We start from the raw sequence: 26805 nt of genomic DNA on the forward strand, positions 1-26805 counted from the left end.
GTTTAGGTGCAGCTGTGCTTGGCATCAGAGGACTAGAACTGTACAATAAAGACTGTGACTGGCCTTTGTCCTGGCTTCTGGGAAGAGACTCTAAATCCTTGGAATTTCCTTCGTATTAGGACTGTCTTTGTTATGCTCTTCAGACTTGACCTGAGTTTATGCTAATGAAGTGATTCAGGATGGAGCCCGGTCATTTTGGAAAGACAAGCCATGTTACTAGAGGGTTGGGGCTTTGAGCCATGGGACATCGGCTGGATCTTTCCACCTCTAGGTAGGAAAGGGAGGCTGGAGGTTGAATTCAACTATGTGGTCAATGATTTAAGCAGTTATGCTCTGTCAAGAATCCCTAACAAATCTCTGGACATTGAAGCTTAGTGGTGCCTCCTGGTTGGAGAAAACTTTGATGCGTCGGGTGTGGGGCACTGGGGGGGTGGGAGGAGCTGTAGCACATCCTGATTCCACAGGGAGAGAGCAGAGAAACCCTGCATTCAGGTTACTTCATCTTCATTCCAAGCTCTTTGGAGAATAGCACCCTCTTCCATAACATGTGCACATGAGGGAAAGGTGTTGGGGTCCAGGTGCCATGTATTTGCTGCCCTGCACAGTTATTTTCTTCCTCTTCTTCTTGCCCCTTTGGTCACATATCCTCTCTTCCATTGGCGTATTTATTCATCCTAGTTCTCTTATCTCTCCTTTCTTTCTTCCTACGCCAGTTTCACAGTATCACCACTCAGGAATCAGGGTAACATCAGTGACAATCATTTATCCTAATAACAGTGCCAAATGACCCCTTAGTTACAAAGCCTGCATGTTTGCATTTAATTCTCACACTAATCCTAAGAGGTGGGCCCTAATCTATCCTCATTCTATAACTGAGAAAACTGAGGCTCAATTTTAAGTTTCCCAAAACCTCACAGCTAGGAAGTGGCAAGGCAGGTTTGCACCCAGGCGGCTGACTCCACTCTTTCAGTTACTACCCTGGTCTGCATGAACTGGGAATTTCGTCCAATACTACATCCAATATTAATTAATTATCATAACAATATTTCAAAATTGGGATGATAAAGCTCTCTTTCAGATGACATCACTGGCCTCAGCAAAGTCATTTTGCCCAAGATCATCAAGTGGAGAAACCAGCAGAAACTTTCCTTCTTCATCAAACCACCTCAATTTAATTCCTCCTTGTGTTGAGTTGAAATTAGTCTTAAGGTTTTCTGTCCCAAGCCAGAAAATGAACTGTGATATTCAGAATATGTCTGTTTCATTGATTTTTTTCTTGCTCTTTTCTTTTTTCCCCCTCATTTTTTAAATTATAGTTGATTCAATGTTGAGCTAATTTCTGCTCTTTTCTCATTTTCGTGACCTTGCAGGTCCTGTTACCATCACCCCTTCATAGAATGTAGTTCAACACTGCTCCCTGGTCACCCCATCCTCAGCTTTTTCCCTCAAGCTACAGCCAGATCCATCTACATTTGAAAGTTGTCTCAAGTTACATTCCAATCTCCAGAGTCCTTGCAGTTTAAGAAGCCCTGAATCTAATTTTAAAATGATTTATCTGTGCAGTTTGTGCTAATATCATTATAAATCATCAATTTACATAGGCTGAAGATCTGATTAATTCAAATGTATTCATTTATTTAAGATTAATATGCACCCACCGACTAACCTCTGTATTCATTTACACACAAGATTAAAAACAGATTATTACAACCAAACAAGTACCTTCACCAAGTGTCTGGAGTAGAATTGCCCATTTCTCGGACTGGCAGTGTAGCTCAAGGATTGCTTGTGCATCACAGTTGGTGTGTCGTCACAGCAACAGAACTTCAGTTTGTGTCCTATTGCCTGCACAGCCTCTGGGCATTTTGACACTTTGTCAGCCTTGACTTTCCAATCTATAGAGACATAATGAATATTCAAAAATGCTTATTGTATGCTCATTCATGCCATAGGGCTTTATGATGCTGACCCATTTAATCTTTACATTAGCCCTATGAAATATGTACCAATATTATTCCATTTTACAGAGGGGAGAACTGAGGTTTAGGAGAGATTTATTGCCTTGCCCAAAGTCAAGGTAGAAAGTGCTATAGCTAATAATTATCATAGACAAAATCTGAACCCCCCAAATATGGGTTCAGAATCATGTAAGAATTGAAAGGATCCTTAGAGATTTCTTCCAAACATTTCTAAAGCTAATTGTTGATATAGACACTCTGAGGGGTTTGAATCATATCAACCAGTTTCTATGAAACCCCAGGATAGTCTAGTTTTTGACAAAAGGCATTCGATCAATAGATATGTTTCAATTAGCTATTGGTTATTTGCCTATCATAGTGGAATTATATGTTTAAGGTGAAGGTATTTGATTAATACTCTAGAATTTTCAAGTTGTAAGATGTGAGTTTGGTCTCCACTTCTGTCACTCCTTAGTCCAGTCACTGTGCACCCAGCCCCTGGGGAACCTTAGTTTCCTGCTCTGTCATCTGGTCACCTTGTTTCCCCAGTGGGCTTCTGCAGTCAGATCCGTGAGCTCCCGTGACACATCCGCCTATTCCACAATGAAGTTTCATGGCAGTCCAGGCCTCCCTTAGCCTGGACCTGAGTGGCTAAGCCACTGCAGTTTTTCCCAAGTGCTTCAATACCGAAGGAGAGTCTGAGAAGCCAGTCACCTGTTTCCAATCTGTTAGAAGTTTACAGGCAAAGGCATTGGGTTGACTTGAAGCACAAAATATGATTAATGATTTGACATACTAATGGAATGTTGGCCCTGCAAACACGCCTATCATAGTTCCAAAAAGGCCTTTCTTGCTGAAGACCTTGACTTTTAAATTATATCCCTAGGTCCACTTTTTATAGCCTAAACATGTCTATTGGCCACCTATTGAGTGAAAAAACATTTTGCCTGGTGGGAGAGGCATGATGTTAAAGATAATAAATATATCATAAACTTGCAGAGCAGATTTTTTCCAAGTACTTCCATGTACTGCATTGTATCATTGAAAGAGCAGTGAAATGAGACCAAGATTTGAGTTCAGGCTTTGTCATCATGACATGAACTTAGATATGTCACTGTCCCTCCTTGGGGCCTGATTTCCCTATCTGATCTGGGACCTGGATAAGTTGATTTGAACTCTGCTTTTCTAGGATGCTTAATACTTTGCTTATTTAAAGTGGAAGTGTGTATTTTCACACATTGAAAAGCTCAATAAAGGCTTGATGGACTGAACTAAAAATATACTAAATGCTTTAAATCACAGGGTCTGGCATCAGACTGCTGGTGCTCAAATTCCGACTTAACTACTTTGTTTTGATTTTTATAGTGATTTTTATTTTTTTCCATTATAGCTGGTTTATAGCATACCATCAATTTCCCACTGTACAGCATGGTGACCCAATTACACATACATGTATACATTTTTTTTCTCACATTATCATGCTCCATCACAAGTGACCAGACATAGCTCCCAGTGTTACACAGGCAACTTAACTATTTACCACTTTGCAAGTTGCTTGATCATTTCCCCAGCCCCATCTGGGGGCGATAAGGGCACCTATCTTACAGGGTCAGGCAAGGAGTGAATTTAACAAATGTTAAATGCTAGGGTAGTGCCTGGATCATAGTAGGGGCTCAGTAAATGCCAGCTGCTTCTGGTTGGCTAAGAAGTTCAGATCATGCTTACACACAGAAGACAGAACTCTGGTCTGTACCTATGGTTTCAATAAATCCAAAATCAGACACTGAGGTCTGTCTGATGTAGAACCGAGCAGAAGACTGGACTAGATTTGAGGGACAAAAAAGAGGTCTCTGGAACAGTAGAAGAGCTTGCAGATTTACTTGGGAGAAGAGCATATTTTTAAGGACAGAGGGAAAACTAACAGGTGAAAAATCGCTCAAGACTTTGGAGCTTGGGAACCAGGTTTCAGGGAAGAATGTTCTCCACACTACTCGTTCTGATGATGCCAGTGGTAAAATTTATTTTCTTGACACTGATGGTCTTCTTAAAAAAATGTAGAGACAATTTTTTTTAGAGCTCTTTTAGATTTACAACAAAATTGAGAGGGAGGTACAGAGATTTCCCGTGTTGTCAATGTCACTTACCAGAGTGGTACTTTTTTTTTTTTTTTTTTTTTGAATCAAAGATGAGCCTACGTTGACACATCATAATCACCCAAAGTCTACCTTAAGGTTCACTTTTGGTGCCATACATCCAATGGGTTTGGACAAATGTATAATGACATATATCCATCATTATAATATCACACAGAGTGTTTTCACTTCCTTAAAATTTCTCTTTGCTCTACCCATTCGTTTTCCCTTCCCACTTTCCCTGCCCCTCTAACACCCTGTGGCCGCTTATCTTTTTATTTTCTCTATGGTTTTGCCTTTTTCAGAATATCATATTTGTTGGAATCATACATGTAGCCTTTTCAGTAATATACGTTGAAGGTTCACTTAGTAATATGCATCTTTCTTATGGCTTGATAGCTTATTTCTTGTTAACACTGAATAATATTCCTTTGTATGAATGTATCACAGTTTATTGACACATTCACCTATTAGAGGGTGTCTTGGTTGCCTCCAAGTTTTGCCAATTATGAATTAAGCCTCTATAAAGCGCTATGTGTAGGTGACAATAAAATTTCAATTCCTTTGGGTAAATGCCAAAGCGAGTGGTTGCTGGATCTTATGGTAAGAATATGTTTAGTTTTGTATCCTTTTTTTAAAAAGCATTTGAGTCCTCTTGTCCAGTGGCTTGATTTTCCAGCATTTTGCAGATGTGCAAGACCATTATTGCTACCCCTCAGTGGACAGTGGCTTTGCTATTTACCTACCATTCCCACCCTAAGGGAAAATTTCCACCTATCCATCCAATCAAGCCCTAAGTTCTGTGACTCCTTTTTGTTCCCAAAGTATTTGCATCCGATTCTCCATTTCTCCACTTTCAGGTCAAGGTCACTTTGTCTTTTTCTGGGACTGTTAACTCTGTAACAACCTCTTACCAGCCTCTCTGTCTTTGGGATGGGTGTCCCTCTTTCCCAGCTTCAGAACTTGTGTTCCTACCATCTCTACCTTACAATGAGGAAGAGCAGTGCCTTTGAACAATCTGGTTTGCCTGGATTAATTTCCAGACTCACCTATATATTACTTGGGGAAGTTTTGTGTTGTGTTTTGTTTTGTTTTGTTTTTGCCCACTGCATGCAGAAGTTCCCAGGCCAGGGATTGAACTTGTGCCACAACGGTGACCCACACCACTGCAATGACAACACCAGATCATTAACCTCTAGGCCTCTAGGGAATTCCAGCTATGTTAACCTTGTCTTCCTTCATTTTCTTATTTGTAGATGCCTCCTCATGTAGTTTTTTGTGAAGATTACATCCAATTATCTATTTTATTTTATTTTATTTTACTTTATTTTATTTTACTTTATTTTTGTCTTTTTTGCTATTTCTTGGGCCACTCCTGCGGCATATGGAGGTTCCCAGGCTAGGGGTCTAATGGGAGCTGTAGCCACCAGCCTACGCCAGAGCCACAGCAACGCGGGATCCGAGCCGCGTCTGCAACCTATACCACAGCCCATGGCAACGCCGGATCGTTAACCCACTGAGCAAGGGCAGGGATGGAACCCGCAACCTCATGGTTCCTAGTCGGATTCGTTAACCACTGCGCCACGACGGGAACTCCCCAATTATCTATTTTATATATCTAAATATTTTGCATAGTGCCCGACTCATTTTCATCCTCAAAACTTGGTATTACCACTGTTTACTTGTAATATGACCACCAGCACCACCACTGCTCCCTTTATCATCATCACCACCATGGAAGTGAGTTGGGGGATGGATAAGCTCTAGACGTCGCTCATGATGCTGCTCCTGGTGTCAGCCAGTGTCTGGCACATCCTTTCATGCCTCTTGAATTATTAGAGCCAGGAGACACTTGAAATTCTTTTTTTTTTTTTTTTTTTTTTTACTTTTTTTTTTTGTCTTTTTGCTATTTCTTTGGGCCGCTCCCACGGCATATGGAGGTTCCCAGGCTAGGGGTCAAATCGGAGCTGTAGCCACCGGCCTACACCAGAGCCACAGCAACACGGGATCCGAGCCGCGTCTGCAACCTACACCACAGCTCATGGCAATGCCGGATCATTAACCCACTGAGCAGGGACAGGGACCAAACCCGCAACCTCACGGTTCCTAGTCGGATTCGTTAACCACTGCGCTACGACGGGAACTGAAATTCTAACATATGAGAAATATCAAAGGAAATAAAGTAGCTGGTGAAGGGAGAGAGCACATATCCATCTACTTTCAAGTCTGTGGAAGAGGAATTAGGAATATTAGTAATTTCATAAAAGTAGTTATACAATTACTTTTATTACTGCAGCTATCACACCTGTAAGGAGAGGCCGTATGAATAGTTAAGGCTTCAGTTTACTTTTACAGCTGAAGAAGAGAGCCAGTGGAAGGAAATGGAATGGAACAAACCACAAAGCATATCTCTAGAGCTTAGTCTTCCCCAAAATGCTACACTACTCTTTTATTTTCCCCTTTTTTTCTGTTTGGAGATTCTGATGCTTAGAGACTCAAAAATGGCAGAGGTAAAAACACTTTCAAGGCATGATATTCTTTCTCTGTTTGTTCACTGCAGAAACCTCTTTAGAAAGAGCTAACTATAATCCTGGACATACATCCAGAGAAAACCGTAATTCGAAAAGGTACCTGCATGCCTATGTTCATTGCAGCACTGTTTACAGTAGCCAAGACATGGAAGCAACTTAAATGTCCATTGACAGAGGAACGGATAAAGAAGATGTGGTACAGGAGTTCCCGTCGTGGCTCAGTGGCTAACAAATCCAGTTAGGAACCATGAGGTTGTGGGTTTGATCCTTGGCCTTGCTCAGTGGGTTAAGGATCTGGCATTGCCATGAGCTGTGGTGTAGGTTGCAGACGTGGCTCGGATTCTGAGTTGCTGTGGCTCTGGTGTAGGCTGGCAGCAACAGCTCTGATTGGACCCCTAGCCTGGGAACCTCCCTCCATATACTGTGGGAGTGGCCCCAGAAAAGGCAAAAAGACAAAAAAAAAAAAAAAAAAAAGTGGTACATATATACAATGAAATACTACTCAGCCTTAAAAAAGAATGAAATAATGCTATTTGCAGCAACATGGATGTGCCTAAAATTATCATATTAAGTGAAGCAAGTCAGACAGAGAAAGACAAACATCATATGGTATCAGTTATATGTAGAATCTAAAACAAATATAAGTGAACAGAAATAGACTCACAGACTTTGAACACAAACTTAGAGTTACCAAAGGGGACAGGTTGGGAGGAAGGATAGATGTGGGGCTTGGGATTGGCATCTTGTTCATGGAATGGATAGTCAGTGGAGAACAGCTTTATAGCACAGGGAACTCTACTCAATATTCTGTGGTAACTTATACAGGAAAAGAATCTGAGAAAGAATGGGGCATGTGTATATGTATAACTGAATCTCTTTGTTGTACAGCAGAAATTATCACAACATTGTAAATCACCTATATTCAATAAAAACCTTTTTTTTTTTTTTAGCAAGTTCTCCTTTGCTCTTTGAGAGCGCAGTTCCACATCTCAAATAGAACCTCCAGTTTGTGGAAGCATGTTTAAAAATGCGCTTGTGTAGTTAGTAACCTTTATCTATAAATCCCTTCAGTGAAATTCCAGAGCATTAATCGGCCATGAAATTCCACAGAGGGGCATTTTCTTTAGCTAAAGTCAGCATTTTCTAGCTTCCTGTAAATATTCAGTCACATGAAGCAGTTAATAGATCTCCTCAGGCAGAACATTCTTGGCCACCAATGGAAAAATTCGCTGAAAGATGGATTGACTTTCCATGGCCATAGGACAACTGCTGGTCAGAATCTTTAGGCTGCCTGACACCCCCAGTTAATGTCAAGCCTGGAAGTAAGATTCCAGGGCCAAATGAAGACAGATCCATGAGGGGTCCTACTTTATTGTCTCACCAAGCCTTGCTTCCATACTGGGCACCGGGCTTGGGGCTTGCCATGCATTATAACATGCGATCCACAGAGCAACCTTGCTTAGAATAGATTTTATAGATGCTATTCTATAGATGCAGGAGTTGGGGCTCAAACAGCATAGATCTGAATTGTGGCTATTTAGATTTACATTTTCATTAATTAAAATTAAGTAAGCTTAAAAATTCAGTTTCCCAGTCACATCAGCCACATTTTAAGCACTCATCAGCCACATAGGGCTGGTGGCTACCATATTGGATAGGGGATATTAGAATATTCCCATCATCTCAGGAAGTTCTTTTGGACAGTACTGGCCTGGAGTGTCCTTTACATGGTAGAGCTGGGACTGGAAAACCAGGCTTTTGATGTCCTTTGTGCAATGTTGCACCTCAGAGAAAGTAGAATGTGATCTCTAGCAAATGCTCTCAAACTCCTTAAGCTGGATGAATGAAAGGACCAGGAGCATCACGGTGGATATGTGAGGGTTGTGGGATGGTGGGGGGCGGGTAAAGCCCTTAAAATAGGCTTTCTGGATGTCTCCAGATATTAACCACATTCACACAGTTAAACGATGTCAGGGTTCAGACCTGGGTCTAACTCCACAGCCTTCCTTTCAAAATTCTACTCTGCTTCTCTATGAGACTGAAGAACCCAATGTATTTCAAAGTCATTTCAGCCCAGTCATTACAGATAAGTGTCCATTGACTGATGGACTTTAAGTTGCATCCTTGGATGTTGTAGCCTGATCAGTGATCACGTGAAGCCTCAATGGGGACATTTTCTGGGGTCAGTTCATAGAATCTCAGACCCTTTCCTCCCACGGCAGCTGGAATCTTCTGTGCTACACTTCCGAAGTTCAGAGCTGTCTCTAAACCGCGTAAGAAAAGCAGACGGAATATTTAGTGCAGTTGCTGGAGCCATAAAAGAAAAAAATTAACCAAGCTTATTAGGCTCCCTGTTTCTTCTCTCCCATAAAGGGAGCAATTGGCAATAAATGCCATTCTGCTTTTTAACAGATGAATGGCCCAGTTGTGATAAATTCACTAGTATTTTCAGGGGGAAATATATTTTACTCTCGACAGTTTTAGTAGTGGGATCATATTTTTTAGAGGAGTGGTGAGGGCACTTGAGTGAGGGTTAAACTTTTCAAACCAATGCGAGGCTGGGTCGTGAGTGACCCACCACCCTTGGGGTTGGATTCCAAAATCAGGGAGCGGTCCATTTGTTAGTTCTTCCCATTCCTTGTCAGCTTGCTGGCAGAACCTTCATCTCTCAACACCTCTAGGTTTTTATTTGATTTACGTTTCTTCCTGGAATTAGGGAGTATACATGTATTCCCTTTGTTTTTTAGGTAAGGGAAGTAAGGCTCAGAGAGATTAACTGGTTTACCAAAGTCATACACTTAATGAGTCAGGAACCTAGGATCTGGACAGTAGTAGTTCATTTTCCTATTAATTTAATTCAGTGTAGCTCTTGTCTGGCCGAGGATAATTAGGAAGTCTGGATTCAAGCCATGGTTTTGCAACCAACTGGTGAGATGACCCTGGGCAAATCACCTTCCTCTTCTGTTAACCTTTTTTTTTCTTTTTTTTTCCCCTGCTGAGTGGGTTTTAACTTGCCTGGGATTGGAGATTTTCTATGATGTGGGACTTTTAGTTCTAAAGCCCAGAAAATCCCAAACGAACTGGGATGAGTTGGCCATCCCTGTCCTGGTGTTAATCCCTTTTTATTCTCCGCCATCTCTCCTTGGGAAGTCTCATGTAGTTATTCCACTGACTTAAAACACCAGCAAGTGCTTAGTCACGCATTCTGTGTGTTCTTTCTAACAACTTCCCTTAGTTTCAGTCCATCTGCTAATGAACGTACTCACTGAGATATACCCACTTATCTCCATATCAGCTTGTCCCAGACTTCTCATCCCTTTCCTCTGTCATCCATCCCCACCTCCCCAGCTGCATCCCTATGCTGTCAGTGACATTGCCATCAACCTCATTACCCTAGTAGCAATGAGGGCCTGGTCTTAGGATTCCCTTCTCTCATACCTGCATCTTAGTAGTCTGCAGGTATTATCAAGGTCCTTCCAATTCTTTCCTGATTCTGTCCCTTCTTTCTCCCTCAGTAGTACCTGCCCTAGTTCAGACCCTCATCATCTCTTGCTTGGACTATCACACCGGTCCCCCAGGCTTCTGGAATTGCTCCTTTTCCCATGAGTTCCACCCTGCACCCTATTTGATCAGGTAACTCCAGGTTTCCTTAAGTCTTATTTTTGGGGGATAGTTTTTGGATATGTGGTTCTAAGCCTGGTTATCCAGTGCTCCCTACAATACTGTGAGCTCTCAATATCCTTTCCTGCATCCCCTTTCTGTCTAAAGTGGCCAGTGTCTCTTTCTGAGAACTCTGATGAATACATTACACAGCGGTGAGTGGTAAGGTCAGCTCAAAGACAGTTCAGAGAAGGATAAAGCTTGGTGTGGGAGACTAATGTGGGAGTTTGTCATCTGAATGAACACATCGGAACCAGGATGAGGCATTTACCCGGCACAGCAATTTCTCCAAAATGCTGAGAGCACTTTGCTGAGTTGGGAAATGTCCTTTAGGCATTTTTAGGCACACACGCAGCTGAAGTGGTGCTGATTCCTCAGACCTGGGTTCTTTTTTTTTTTTTTTTTTTTAATTCTTAAAAATTTTATTTATTTTTTTTCAAGGTTAAACACTCGGTTAAGTTTATTTATTTATTTATTTATTTTTATTTTCCCACTGTACAGCAAAGGGGTCAGGTTATCCTTACATGTATACATTACAATTACATTTTTTCCCCCCACCCTTTGTTCTGTTGCAACATGAGTATCTAGACAAAGTTCTCAATGCTATTCAGCAGGATCTCCTTGTAAATCTATTCTAAGTTGTGTCTGATAAGCCCAAGCTCCCGATCCCTCCCACTCCCTCCCCCTCCCATCAGGCAGCCACAAGTCTCTTCTCCAAGTCCATGATTTTCTTTTCTGAGAAGATGTTCATTTGTGCCGGATATTAGATTCCAGTTATAAGTGATATCATATGGTATTTGTCTTTGTCTTTCTGGCTCATTTCACTCAGTATGAGATTCTCCAGTTCCATCCATGTTGCTGCAAATGGCATTATGTCATTCTTTTTTATGGCTGAGTAGTATTCCATTGTGTATATATACCACATCTTCCTAATCCAATCATCTGTCAATGGACATTTGGGTTGTTTCCATGTCCTGGCTATTGTGAATAGTGCTGCAATGAACATGCGGGTGCATGTGTCTCTTTTAAGTAGAGTTTTGTCTGGATAGTTGCCCAAGAGTGGGATTGTGGGGTCATATGGAAGTTCTATGTATAGGTTTCTAAGGTATCTCCATACTGTTCTCCATAGTGGCTGTACCAGTTTACATTCCCACCAACAGTGCAGGAGGGTTCCCTTTTCTCCACAGCCCCTCCAGCACTTGTTATCTGTGGATTTATTAATGATGGCCATTCTGACTGGTGTGAGGTAGACCTGGGTTCTGATCTGGGTGAGCCACTCACCTGAGCTTTGCTCTAGGCAGGTTTTTTTTCTTTCTTTTTTTTTTTTTTTTAATTTTTTAGGGCTGTGCCTGTGGCATTTGGAAATTCCCAGGCTAGGGGTCAAATCGGAGCCACATATGTTGGCCTATGCCACAGCCACAGCAACACCAGATCTGAGCCACTTCTGAGACCTACACCACAACTCACAGCAACAGGGGATCCTTAACCCACTGAGTGAGGCCAGGGATCAAACCCGCATCTTTGTGGATGCTAGTCAGGTTCTTAACCCGCTGAGCCACGGCAGGAACTCTGCTCTAGTTGGTTGATAATTCATGCTTGTTCGACTGGATGGCTCTTCGGCAAATCAACCAACCTCTCTAGCCTTAGTATCCCAATCTGTAAATAAGAAACTGATATGTATTAAGAACTTGGTCTTTGTATTGTGAAGGAAGAATTTCTGTATAAAATTAGGCTGCAGTCATTTCTACATTCTGGGAGTCTAGGAGACAGTGGAAAAATTCAAAGTTTTTATTATTTAGTGAGTTTTTGGGCTATAAAAGATAAGGCTCCTAAGCCCACTTTAGAACAGAGAGCTAGATCCAAGTGGTTTAAAATTGCCCTATTTAGCACAGTGATAGGATTTTTCAGATTCTTCCTGGAGATGGTCGAGACTTAGCGGGTGGGAGTCAGTGAACTGGGTGAGGATGCTGGTTGTCACCTGGTTATTGAGTTGGGGGCAGGTGACTGGAAAGAGGGTCTTTTGGGAGAGTTCAGGTGCCAGCAACTGGGCAGGAGGTAAACACACAGGAGAAAGACGGTGTGTCGTCTCCTGAAGCAGGAATATCACTTGTCTTGTTTTCTCTCATTTCTCCAGCGCCTAGGACTGCATGCTTCCAGAGTGGGAGCTTTCTAAGTGTGGGCTGACGAGCCGCCAAGAGAGTGGCTACAGAGTGAGGTCTGCTGTTCTGTAGAACTCAGCGGAAAAGTACCCCGTCTCTGAATGGAAAACAACCCTCGGGGCGGTAGTTCTGAGGAGGTGGCAGGGGAGTGGAAACTTGGAGCATTAGCAAGACTTATCTTGACCAGGTGTCGATGGTGGTCATTCCTGGAAGATCGAGGGGCCCTGGAAAAAAGAAGAAGGGATGGGGGTGGGAGGTCGGCACAATATTGATGGTGAGGCTGAGGAGCGGGAGCTAGAATAAGCAGCTAAGAGAGGCTGCGGGGGAAGAATTGTAAGGACCTGGGCTGAGGCAGTGGCAAAGGGGTCCAAGTTCTACTTTAAGATGTCTGAGCAGAGGGTCACACCGAAATCATTCACAGGCCTCATTATTCCTCGGATGTGTGCTCCTTGCTGATAAATTAGGCTTCATGAAATGCTGTTCCCCTTTATAGCTCATATTTCTTTTTATTTCTACTCAGCAACTATCATTTCTGATCATTTTTACATTAATTGTACATAACACTGCTGTGCTTTAAACATATTGTTTTAAAACATTTTGTTTTACAGTTCACTTCACAGCTTGAAATTCTGTAGACAGTGGTCATAAATCTCTCTTGAAGGAAAATGGAAGTTGTCTGTTTTAATTTCATATCAATTCCTGACCGCCTGGGAAGAGCGTTGGGAGACACACACACAAAACTTTCCCAGCACTTCGCATTGTCCACATTTTACTGGGGAGCTTGCTGTTGCTATGTGGAATAGATTACTTTCAAAATGTATGTGTTTAATTTAGGATTTGAAGGCATGTTTTGGGGTAAGGCACGTGATTTTGAACAGAAATTGCCACTTCTTTTGGGGATGGGGCCAAAAAGGCAGAAGCAAGGACACTGAAGGAGCAGAACAGATTCTGGGCCAGAGAGATTTTGCTTGCATTTTGACTCCTGTGCCCACAAGCTCGGTGATCCTGGGCAAATTATATCAGTCCCTGTCAGTCTTTATCAGTTCACCTATACAGTGGAGGGGGAGTGTCAAGTCACCCCCCCACTTTAGTGCTGTAAAATAAAAGATCAAGCACAATCAGTTATTTTGCTCCATCAGTTATTTTTTCTTTGGGGCAGGGCTCTGTGAGGATGGCTTGTTTCTGTTTCTCACGGCTGCAGCTGCAGGGACCAGACTGGGGTTAGAGGATGCATTTTCAAGGTGGCCCACTCATGTGGCTGAGAAGTTGTCAGTGACTTTGGCTGGAGCTCTGACACCTAGAGTGCTGGTAGACTGCCTTCCCAGGATGGTGGTCTCAGAAGACCTGGATCATTCACAGGGTCAGACTTCTCCCAGAATGAGTGTCCCAAAGGATCTAAGCAGAGCTGTGTGGCTTTTTTATGTCTTAATTTCAGAAAGCAAATGCGTCACTTCTGACATATTCTTTTGGTTGAAGCAGTTGTAAACCTGCCCAGATTCAAGGTGGGGACGGAGACACCACTGCTTGATGGGAGCGGGGGTGAGGTGACACAGTAGAAGAGAATGATGAGATGTTTCTGTGGTGCTCTTGGACAAATGGAGTCTGTTGCAGGGATGCATGTAAACGAGAGTGCATTGCATAGATTCCGTCATGTAATAAAGGTTTAGTAAATGGTAACTCTTGCTATTTCTGTTGGTTATAATTGAGTGCTATCTAAATCAATCTGAAGTTACGTATTAATTCTATCTTTGCTTATGGTTTAATATCTTTCTCCCCAAGTCTGGTTTTTCTTTCAGTGAACTTTACTATAAAAGCTCATCAGACATCCTGTCACATCCGGACACTTAGAAATCATCCCGGACACCTCCCTCTTCTTCCATGACCCAGCCCCAAGTTCCATTGATACTGCCTGTCAAAACCTCGAAAATCTACTCTCTATCTCCACAGCCACTGCCCTAGTCGAAGTTACCATCATCTTGTACTTAAAATACTCATTTCTCTGCCTCCATTTTGACTTTCCTCCAATCAGCTCTCCACCTCGTAGTGTCTGTTGGAAATCAAACCTGATCACCTCCTCGTGATGTTATAAAACAGTGGCTTCTGATGTAGGACTAAGACCTAAGTCTTTTTATTTTTGTTTGTTTTTTAGGGCCACATGTGTGGCAAGACCTAAGTCTTGTAGGACCTGCATATAGGATCTGGCTCCCCCCCATCTCTCAACCTCATCTTGTGACATAGTTTACTCCACGGCTTCCTACCCCCTGCCCCACCAAACCCCACCAAGCTCGAGCTTATGCCTGATTAGATTTCTTTCCCTTCTGGATAGGAACTCCATTTCCTTTGCCACAAGGCCTTGCATATGCTCCTGTCTCAACCTGAATGCTACGTGTCCTGAATTCTACAGCTCACATGATTATGTCTGTTCATTGCTTCTCTGGTATTATTATTACTTCAGATAGGGTGACTTGGTCTGAACTATCAGAAAGACAACTTAAAATGCCTTATATAATAAGCACATGCATTGTCTCATATAACAGTAAGTCCAGAGGTAGGAAAGTGTACAGAGTTGGTTGTTTTGGTGGCTCAGCAATGTCAATGACTACTCCGTGACCAAATTCTTTGAGTTTTTCCATGATTTGTTCCCTGAATTACCTTCAGCCTAAAACATGTTCCCCTCATGTTCACAAAAAGGCTGTCAGCCACAATGGAGCCAGCCATTGCTTCCTTGTTTCCATCTTCTCCAATTATGGAACATACATGCTTTACTTCAATGTGATTGGACCAACAAATTTCATGTTCCACTCCTTAAACCAATGATGGTGGACAGAGTGGTATCATGATGTGATTGGCTTGGAATAATCAAGATCCACTGGTAAAGTCAGAAAAGATGTTAGTATCTCCTGAGTCACATGGCTATGAGGGGGTGAAATTAACCCCTAAACAAATATGGGTTATATTAGGAAGGAGAGAATGGGGGACAGATACTGGAAGGCAGCTATTCATGTCACTTAAACAGTGGTGTAGCTCTCCTTTGTGGCCTTTACTTTAGATTGTAATTTTTAAAAAAATTCTATTTGTGGCAAAACACATGTAACATAAAATTTACATCTTAACTGTTTGTAAATGTATGTGTCAGTGGTATTGGGTACATTCATATTATTGTGCTACCATCACCACCAGCATATATCCAAAAAATCTTTGCATCTTGCAGAACTGAAGCTCTGTAGGTATTAGGCAATAAGTCCCCAAGCAGACTCACCCAGTAGTTGTCCTTTAGTGACTGGCCATTTCATTTAGCGTAATATCCTCAAGTTTCATCCATGTTGTATCATATGCCAGAATGTCCCTCTCCTTCCTTTTTAAGGTTGAATAATATTCCATTGCATGGGTTTATCACATTTTGTTTATACATGTCTCTGTTAGACATTGGGAATGCTTCCACCTCAGCAGCTGAGGATAATGCTGCTACAAGCTTGGGTCATCATCTACAGGTACTCATGGTTGTCTTTGGTGTGTGCTTGGTTTCCCCAGGTTCCCCATGCTGTGAGCTCCCCCAGGCAAAGGCTGTACCTTTTGTTTTCCTCAGCACCTCTCTTAGAACCCAGAACAATGTCCAGAGGAGAACAGGCATTCAGGTAATAGCCAACGAAGTGAACCAACACCTTTCATTTGGAATATCATGAAAATTTTCTTACTTCTCTATGGTCATATTTCATTTTCTTTAAAACCTCAAAATTGTGTGAAAATATATGTGAATGTGTAATTTGGAACGTAACTGGGGAGAGAAAAAAAGAAACTTCGCTAAATCAAATACTCTATGAAGGGACTATTTATGGGCTTTCGATTATTTGGGGCAAGTATATATCGATTATTGCGTAAAGTGAGATCATATGGTGTAGGTATTTTTTTTTTTTTTTTTTTTTTTGTCTTTTTGCCATTTCTTGGACCGCTCTTGTGGCATGTGGAGGTTCCCAGGCTAGGGGTCTAATCAGAGCTGTAGCCACCAGCCTACGCCAGAGACACAGCAATGCGGGATCTGAACAGCATCTGCAACCTACACCGCAGCTCACGGCAATGCCGGATCCTTAACCCACTGAGCAAGGCCAGGGATTGAACCCACAACCTCATGGTTCCTAGTCGGATTCGTTAACCACTGTGCCATGACGGGAACTCCCAGTGTAGGTATTTATAATACAATCTGAAGAGATCTTGAAACTCAGAACTTAAGATTATATGTGGAACAGTATGGAGGTTCCTTAAACAGCTAAAAATAAAATTACCATATGAAGCTGCAATCCCACTCCTGGGCCTATATCTGGAAAAAACTAATTTGAAAAGATACATGCACCCCAATGTTCACTACAGTACTATTTACAGTAGCCAAGACATGGAAGCAACCTAAATATCCATTGATGATGAATAAATAAAGAAGACATGGTTTATATAAATACTGTATATATATGTGTGTGTGTATATACATATATAATGGAATATTATATTGTAGATAATGGACTACTAGTCACAAAAAAGAATGAAATAATGCTTTTTTGCAGAAACATGGATGGACCTAGAGTTTATCATACTAAGTGAAGTAAGAAAGAGTAAGACAAATACCACAGGATATAATATATATGTAGAACCTAAAATGTGACACAAATGAACCTACCTACAAAACAGAAACAGACTCATAGAGAACTGACTTGTGGTTGCCAAGGAGGAGGGAGTGTGGGGGAGTGAAGGACTGAGAGTTTAAGATTAGCGGATGCAAGCTAGTAAATGTTGGGTGGGTAAACAGCAAGGTCCTACTGAATAGCAGAGGGAATTATATTCAATATCTTGTCACAAACCATAATGGAAAAGACTATGAAGAAGGACATATATGTATAACTGAGACATTCTGCTGTACAGCAGAAATTAACACAGCATTGTAATTCAACTATATTTCAATAAAATTAAAAAAGACACACATATATATTTATGGACTATTTCTCAGCCATAAAAAGAATGAAATAATGCCATTTACAGTGACATGGATGAACCTAGAGATTATCATACTAAGTGAAGTAACACAGAAATACAAATAACAGGAGTTCCCATCAGTGGTTAAGGAATCCGACTAGGAACCATGAGGTTGCGGGTTTGATCCCTGGCCTTGCTCAGTGGGTCGAGGATCTGGTGTTGCCGTGAGCTGTGGTGTAGGTTGCAGACGCGGCTCGGATCCAGTGTGGCTGTGGCTCTGGCGTAGGCTGGTGGCTCTGGCTCCGATTAGACCCCTAGCCTGGGAATCTCCACATGACGTGGGAGCGGCCCTAGAAAAGGCAAAAAGACAAAAAAAAAAAAAAAAAAAAAAAAAAAAGAAATACAAATAATAGAATAACACAGAAATATGATATGGCTTATATGTGAAATCTAAAACAGAGGTACAAAAGAACTTATTTACAAAACAGAGATAGATCCACAGACATAGAAAACAAACTTACGGCTACCAAAGGGGAAAGGAAGAGGAGGGATAGTTAGGAGGTTGGGGTGAACACATACACGCTACTGTGTAAAATAGGTAAGCAGCAAGACCTGCGTAGAGCACAGAGAACTATACTCAAAATTTTGTAATAACCTATACGGGAAAAGAATTTGAAAAGTAATATATATAATATTATATTATATACATTATATATTTTATATTAAATATATTATTTTTCCAATATATATAATAATATATAATTCAATTACTGTGTTGAACACCTGAAACTAACATGACATTGTAAATGAACTATTCTTCAAAAATTATAAAAAATATAATTACATAAAAAGATCATTTAAAGAAATGGTACAAGAAATTTCTTGCATAGGAATCATCTATTGTTATACTCTTACTTTCTTCATGAAGAATCTCTGATTCTGCTGTCAACTTCAGGCTCTCCCCACAAGGGTAATGGGAAGAAATCCTAGCCAGTTCCATCAAGGAAGAGGTTTACTTAGAATAGCTTCTTCTTCACTTTAGGTAAAGTCCAATGGTACTTTTATCTAATGCTATTCATTCTGAGGTTGATTAATATTTTAAAAAATTATGGATGGAATTCCCATTGTGGCTTAGCAGAAACAATTCTGACTGGCATCCACGAGGACTCAGGTTTGATCCCCAGCCTTGCTCAGTGGGTTAAGGATCCATTGTTGCCATGAGCTGTGGTGTAGGTCGCAGACGCGGCTCAGATTCCATGTTGCTGTGGCTCTAGCATAGGCTGGCAGCTACAGCTCCAATTCAGCCCCTAGTCTGGCGAAACTTCATATGCTGCAGGTACAGCCCTAAAAAAAAAAAAAAAAAAAAAAAGGAGAGACCAAAAAATTAAGGAAAATTTCAAACACATAAAAGAGTAGAGAGCATAGTATAATAAATTACTTCCATGTACCCATGATGCAATTTCAGCAATTATCAATTCATGGCCAATATTATTTTGTCTGTGCCTCCATCTACTTCCCCCTTACTGATGAATTATTTTGGAGCAAATCCCAGATATTATATAATTTAACATATACAGATTTTAACATGTATTCAATATGTAAGTACTCTTTAAGGAAATGTAGTGACAATACTATTTTTACTCTAATTAATTAAAAATAATTACATATGATAATGAAATATTTGAGTCAGTGTTCACATTTTCCCCATTATTTTATATTCTTTTTTTAAATAGTTTTTCTACCAGTAGTCAAATCAGTTTCATACATTTCCATTTTTGAATATACCTTGAGTCCTTTAAAATCTCTTTATTATCCTGTAGTTTTTTATATTCCCCTGTAATTTATTTGTTGAAAAACTACCTGTTTGGTCTGTAACATTTTTTGTGTTCTGGGTTTTGCGGATTGAATCCCTGTAGCATCATTTCCCATGTTCCTCTGCCCTTCTATTTCCTGTAAATTGGGAGTTAGATCTTGAAGCTTGATAGATTCAGGTTGAAGTTTTTGGAAAGAATATCTCTATCTTTAGATGATGGTGTATTTTTCCATCTCGTCTAATGGACTCTTTTTGTGAAGTTAGCATCCATTTATTCCATTATTTAGGTAGTTAGCAGCCATTTAAATCTATTATTTCTTTACAGTTCACAAGATGTGAGTTTCTAATTTTACTGTTCTTTAGTTTTCTTTTTAAGCTGGAAAACTGCTCTAAAGAGAAATCCCTCATTAAGACTTCAAATACTCTCAGATATGCTTCGTACAGAAAAGGCTTGATTACTTTTTTTTTTTTTTTTTTTTTGTCTTTTTGCCTTTTCTTGAGCCGCTCGCATGGCATATGGAGGTTCCCAGGCTAGGGGTCTAATTGGAGCTGTAGCCACCAGCCTACACCAGAGCCACAGCAACACTGGATCTAAGCCGCGTCTGCGAGCCACACCACAGCTCATGGCAACGCCGGATCCTTAACCCACTGAGGGCCAGGGGTCGAACCTGCAACCTCATAACAAATTAGTCGGATTCGTTAATCACTGCGCCACGAGGGGAACATCGAGGCTTGATTACTTTTAATTCTACTTAACGAGTCTTCAAAACAAGTGATCATGAGATTTTCCACTTCCCTTTTCCCCTTCATCCCTTCTTCACCCTCCCTTTCCTTCCTTTCTTCCTCGTTATTAACTCATGTTAATGTATTGTTAACTATGTTTACAACTAAAACATCTTAACTCACTTTAACACATTTGATGGGTTTCAGTAGAATTTGTTACTTTTGATATGAATCTTTACTTTAAAAGAAGAAAATCTTTATATTTATATACTTGATTTATATACTTTCTTTAATGTCAACTCTTTGTCAATTGATTATTATCCATAGTCTTCCTACAATATGCTAGTGAAGATACATAAGCAGAAATATACTGAGGCTTCCAAATAAGCTAAAATCTCCTGATAATAATAGATTTAGTTAGTGCATAATTTCTGCCCTTCTCTCTTTCTTTTTCTTCCTACCTGGGATATGGATGCAATGGCTGGACTGGTAGCAGTGATTTTGCTACAAAGAAAGTGAACACTTACATGCACACTCAGATCAGAGCAGAAACCGAATGGGAACCCTGTTTCTGGATGATTTCCTTAAGGAATTTGTCAATTCTGAGATTATTATATCTGACTTCTTTGTATATGAAAAAAACACCCCCAGTTTTTAAAGCACTATTTATTGGCATTTTTGATATTTGCAGCTACATGTCTTCCATGATGCATTTGTCTAAGTCATGTGCATAATACATAGGAGAGCTGGGTTTCAAATCCAGGTTCGTTAATATCTCAAGCTGGTGTTCTCTTATGAAAGCATGTGTAGAACTATGGGCAAGGAATATAGCTGAATACTTCAATGAAAACACCCTCCTTAGCTCTCTGATTGCTCTCAGATATTCTTTGTATGAAAAGGCAGGTTATATGCTTGACTTGTAAATCAGCTTCCTTCTGTCTAAGTCCAGGCAGTTCTCTGAAAAGGAGCCCAGGATTAACACATTTTTCAGCATCTTCTAAGGCAGCGAATGAGATGCTTCTGGCCCCATGTAATGAGCTGGTGAAATATAAAAGCTTCTTGCTTCTTGTCAAATGATTTCCAACCTTTCTATACCAAAGAGGCCTCTTTTCTTAAGTCCCTGCAAAATGTAACTTGTTTTGAAAGATTTTTGTCAAGTAAACTGCCCTTAATGATAAATATTTATTTCATTTCCCCATTCAAATTTAATCAAATGCACATATGAGCTCTAATCACAGTTTCTGATCTACATGACTAGTGTTAGCATGCTGAATTGGTTCTAATTTCCCTGAAAAACAAGGATACTTGGGTTAATCTGTACAGCCTTAAATTCTGTTAGGATTTTAAGGATAATAGAAACACTCTGTGAATCCCCTGGTCACCTTGGAAGACTTCTGTGGGTTGGGGGAGACTCTGCTGGGGACCTGGGTTGGGGGTTCCTGCTCTAGAGTCTGGTAGTCCATATTCCAGTAAGCTGATTGGTTCCCATCACCAAAGATGTAGAAAAGGCTTCAGTCAGAAGATGAGTTTGCTTCTGTTTCAAGTTCTTTATGGTGCCATACACGGCTTCTGAGCTAGAGTGACCCAAGTTAGCCCTGGTGGTCTTGAGTCCATTAAGCTCCTAATGCTGATCACTTCCCACTCATAGTTTTAGCCAAGCTGAAAACCAAGTTCTGGAGTATTTTAGGAGCCCCATCCAAACAGGTAAGTGGAATCTAGAATTGGTCTTTCTCAGTATCCAGCCTGCCTGCATGGTGCTCTGTAGATTGTTCTGTAGCTTTTCTCTTGAGCTTTATCATGCTGATTATGTTCATCAGAGATGAGTTCTGTCTGAAAAACATTTACTAAGCACCTGACATGAGCTAGCATAGTATTAGATACCAGCTTATATAGATGAATAAGATCCTGTGCTTAAGATTAGGATTCTGCCTTGATTTCTGCTTGATAATCAGTATTTTTCCTCATCAGAAAACTTAAACTGAACTTCAGCAGAGTTTGTGAGGCCCTCTGTAGCTAATGCTAATTGTCCTCAATATTCTACTGGGGTTGGACCCCTATGATGGGCTTCACTGATGGGGTCCACCAATGAGGTCCACTGATGGGTTTCTGCTATAGCCTAGCTGGGTTTCCCATCATCTCAACACTGTAGGTCCTGCCTTTCTGCAGAGAGGGGCTCTGTTGCTGCATCCTTCCTACTAGATTGAGTTCCTGTGTATACTTCTCCTATGTGATTCTTTCCCTATGGGCTCCTTGGAGGCAGGGACTGCGTTTACTTTGGTATCCTTAGCACCATGTCCAGTGAACAGTGAGTGGTAGATGCTGGTTACTATTTGTGGAATGATGAATGGAAGAGAGTGCTGGATGGAGAGGGGAAGAAAGACTTTGAGATGAGGGAGCCATGGACCTGAGAGTGTGGAAGTCACCCGGGATAATGCGGAATGAAGGGGAATCTGTGGGATGGATACTACCGTCACCATCAGACCATTATTTAGACCCCTGGCAGAATGAATAATGTCCAAGCAGTGTTTAGGGACTGCATGGTGGGGGCAGAGGCTGGGGTACCTGGAGTACAAGAACTTCAAGCGGAGGGAGACCGGCATAGGAGCATATGCAGCCGGGGGTAGCACTGGGGGGCAGATGCTGACTATGACTAGGAGGGATGTGGAAGGACATGTTGCGAATGGGCAGATTCCATCTGCGATGACTGCAAGGACATCAGTGTTACCAAGGGCAAGCCTGTTCTCAGTTAAGCCGAGGCAGTGATGGGGGTACTTGCGGAAGAGGTTGTGGGTGCCTGGTGCTTGGTTACTACATTGCAGAGACTGCAGAGAGCAGCATCTGAGCTGGACCTCTCCTGGGATAGCTGCCTGCCTCATTTCATCCTCTCTCCTCCCTCCACCACCACCATCCCCGCATGCCTCATGGGATGGCTTTGGCTTTGCCCCAAATTCCTGCTTCTTTTCAGATTGTCTTCTGGCCATTTTAGCCCTGAGCTTTGTCCTTGACAATTGCCTCAACTCTCTGGTCTCAGCCTCTCGCCTGTCCTCTCTCCCCCCAGGGAAACCAGATCTGAAAAAACAGCTCCTGTGGCTCTTCACCTCGAGTTATCTTCTCAGCCAGAACTTTTGCTTAATTTGCTTACTGACATTTCACACTGATATGTGGGGAATTGTCAGTCGAGTTCCCAGTGTACGCATGACTCACATGTTTTTGAAGAATATGTGGAGGAGGGAGAAAAAAAAATAAATTAGGGAAAATGAGAGGGAGAGGATTTTTAGTCATGTAAGTCATGAAAGAGCCTATGAGGCCTGCTTTGGTTTTGTTTGTTTTAGAAAATGACTTGAGGCCATAATGTTTGAACTTTTCCATTGTCAAGTCTGCTGAGAATTCAAGCAGGGCCAACCCCTGGAGACTCCTCTTCCTTCAGTTCTGAGATGGAAAAAATGAAAATCTGAATCTCATTAAGCAGATCCACAGGACTTAGATTGAAAGAAGTATGAAAACACAATTTTGCATTCAAGCCTGTGAAGGAAAAATAGCTTTAGAGTGAGGCGGATATACTCTGTGACTCCTTCAGTGACTATTGTGGGTGTGTCTGCGTTTGTGCGTGTGCGTGTGTGTGTGTTTATGTTGGGGGGGTTGTCACCTTCTGGCTGACAAACTGGTTCTAAAATTTTCAATTTGCTATCAAATTGGCCTGAAAAAATGTATCAAGTGACATTTTCAGATGGAAGTTACTTTTTATGAAGTGGGCACTGTGACACATTTGCTCACACAGGAATCTTCCAGGAAAGCTCTCTTGGCCTCCTGGGCCCCAATCTCACATATTTCAGAGTGCAGACAGGATATCTTCCCTGACTCTCCATCACACAGCATTCTCACCCTTTCCAGAACCTGCATAGCCCTTATTGCCTGTGCCATTTAATCAAATACAAACTTCCCTGCCTTTCTGGGGTTTTGAGTATTTTCTGGCTGCTTCTGGCTTACTCAAGTCTGCCTTTCCTTGGAGCTGTGATTCCCTCAGTATTGTTTTTCGGTAAACACAAGCTAGGTCTGTCTTTTCATTCTCCAGAGTGCAGTTTCTAAAACATTAGTTGAAAGCTTGTGAAAGGAGATGGGAATTACAGTGCAGGTGACTATTATGAGGTAGGGCCTTAGCCCAGTTCTTCCACAGAGGGGCCTTACACCAAGCAAAGTGCCCTCCTGAGTCCTGGGAGGGAGCACCCTGAACAGGTGGGTTTCTCCCAACCCAGGTCCAGCCCTCAACCCTCTGGGGGCCTTGAGGGAGAAGCACCAAGTCTCCCTCTAAACCCTTGACCTGGAAACATGTCTCACAGATAGAACTTTTCTCGTTTTGAGTCTCTCCATTACAGAAGAGGATCTAACTTTACCTTTGTCTAATTAAAATGCCCTGTGTTTTTGCCTTATCAAAGGTGTTGTCTTCTCTCATGGAGGAATTTGAGCCAACACTTCCAAAGAAGCAGACAATTTACTGACAGCTTTCAAATGTCAGAGGCATGCTTCTAACTGTCAAGATGTGTGTATGCAGTTTCAACTAGAACATCCCAGAGCACATTAAATATCTTCTCCCTTTCCTGCCTCTATGCAGTTTCCCCTGTGATTAACATCTTGCCTTAGTGTGGTACATTTGTCAAAATGAAGGAACCAATATTGACAACTTGTTATTAGCTAAAGTTCAAATTTATGTTAGGGTTTACTCTTGGTGTAGTACATTTTGTGGGTTTTGAAAAATATATATTGTCATAGATCCAATATTACAGTGTCATATAGAATAGTTTCACTGCTCAAAAATTCTCATTGAAGAAGGACAAAGATGGCTGTTTTGGGTCTTTTGCCTTTCCACCTTTAGTTTAGAATCAGTTTGTCAATGCTTGTAAGATAACATGCTGGGGTTTTGATTGGACGATGTTGAATCTATAGATCAAGTTGGGAAGAACTGACATATTGACAATATTGAGTCTTTCTATCCATGAACATGGAATAACTATCTATTTAGATCTTTGAGTTCTTTCATCAGAGTTTTGTAGTTTTCTTTACATAAATCTCACACATACTTTGTTAGATGTGTACTTAAGGATTCAATAGAATTTTGATGTTTATGTATATAGTGTTCTGTTTTTGGTTTCAAATTCAAATTGTCCATTGTCGGTATATAGGTTTATTTATTTATTTAATCAGGAAAAAAAAAAAAACAAAAAACCTCCAGACAAGCTCAGACCAAATCTCCAGATCATCTCAGTGCAAAGAATATCTCACAGATGATACTGAATGTAATTTCTTATTCAAAGTCTGGCTACTATGGTCCCATCAGGAGTTCATTTATCTTATGCTTCAATATTGTCTGTGATGGGCAGTCACTATCTCTCAAAGCAACTCATTGTTTTTCAGAGTTTGTTTTTAGATAGTTTTTCCTTATACTGGATTCCTTGTGGGTGAGTTTCAGCTCAATTCTAACATAACGAAGGTATTTGTGATCCAGGTCAATGATTTTGTCTACACTCTTTCATCTCCACAGGGTAAATGTTGAGTCAGTGTTGTCCCAGCCTTGGTGAAGCAGGGGCATCTAGCATGCTGTGAGATGCTGTGTGCTGAGGAGTTATATTCCAGGGTACTAACTGGCAGCCAGACCCATCACTGCAGGTTTGGATTTGTCACTTATTAGCTGAGTACCTTTTGGCAAACTCCATTATTTTCAAATGTCTTGATTTTTAAAAATGGGAAAATTAGTACTTTCACAGGGTTGTCATAAGAAAGAATCAGGATAGTGAACACGAAAGCAATTTTAAACCAAACTGCTCAGTGGAAGTATAATTTTAGCTTATTATCCTTCTCATCACTGTCACCACCCAGATGCATGAATCAACAAATGGACCCGGGAAGAAAGGCAGAAGGAGAAGCAGAGATGAAATGCTCACAGTAAACCTAGGGAGACATAATTTCCAGGATTTGAACATTCTGGCTAAAGAGAGTTTGAACATAACCTAGTTTAACCCTCTTATTTCATAGAATGAGGAAACGTCCCTGAAGAAGGAAGTGACTTGCCCAAGTTCATGAGCCAGCCAATGTAGCTGCTGAACTAAGAAAGGATCCAGTCTGTCTAAGACGATTGAACATTCTCCTAACTTTCTTGACAAAAGAAGCGTCTGAATCTTTCCTTCCAAATTCTGTCCTCTCCATGCTCTCCTGCCTCTTCCCTGATCAGAGGACACATGGCTTTCCGGTTACACACTCAGTGTAAGGAATTAGGGGGATGAATTACACAGCAGTCATCCCTTCTCCAAGTTCCCCAAGAATAACAAATGGCTGCCCATTCTGAGTCAAGAGCCTTTTTTTTTTTTTTTTTTTTTTTTGCTCAAACAAGCCAAGAGGTGCAAAGGACCTCATCCTAAAGGTTAATTTCCACTACAAAAGGATAGAGTTCCATTTAGGTGAACAAATACAAGTTTCTTAGTCATGTTGGTGGACCTGATGAAAGAGAAATAAAGGCTTTGCAGAAATGAAAACTCAAATGTCCTCTTAAAAATTGAGCAAGGATTTTCTGGGGGCAGGAAGAAGAGCCAGATTTTCATGTAGCAAACATTCCCCTTTTTTTCTGTATCAGCCATGGTACTGGGTGATGGGTTTACAAAAATGAGTTGGATTTTTGACTTTGAGTTTCACACAGAATGCTACATTTCATAAATATCTACTGTCAAGGGCTGTGTATCCTTAGGCTTGATGACTCAGTTTATCATCTCTAAAACAGGAATAATAGGGAGTTCTCTGGTGGCTTAGTGCTTAAGGATTTGGGGTTGTCATTGCTGTGGCTTGGGTTCAGTTCCTGGCCTGGGAACTTCCACATGCCGTGGG

The 26805-nt window shown here is 41.2% G+C and overlaps 1 protein-coding gene across 14 annotated transcripts in view; it reads left to right on the forward strand.

Annotated features, from left to right (window-relative positions):
• LOC110262057 (uncharacterized) overlaps window positions 1-26805 on the forward strand; it is a 333859-nt gene that overhangs the window by 203335 nt on the left and 103719 nt on the right. For 7 of the 14 annotated variants that reach the window (XR_014813633.1, XR_014813627.1, XR_014813630.1 and 4 more), the window contains one exon: window positions 15972-16075. The exons of 4 other annotated variants lie outside the window; for them this stretch is intronic. Coding sequence is in view for 1 of the 10 variants with exons in the window: in XM_084973854.1 (XP_084829980.1) it covers window positions 15972-16075; window positions 25472-25508 (141 nt within the window). In the remaining 9 variants the exon portion in view is untranslated. Of the gene's footprint in view, window positions 1-15971; window positions 16076-25471; window positions 25597-26805 lie in introns of all 14 variants that reach the window. 3 more of the 14 variants (XR_014813625.1, XR_002346563.2, XM_084973854.1) reach the window with 1 other exon arrangement.

This window comes from Sus scrofa, chromosome 8, assembly GCF_054392235.1.
Source record: "Sus scrofa isolate SSC_HxYL_T2T_F1_AM1 chromosome 8, Sscrofa_HxYL_maternal_Yorkshire_Landrace_v2.0, whole genome shotgun sequence".
NCBI classification, from domain to species: domain Eukaryota; kingdom Metazoa; phylum Chordata; class Mammalia; order Artiodactyla; family Suidae; genus Sus; species Sus scrofa.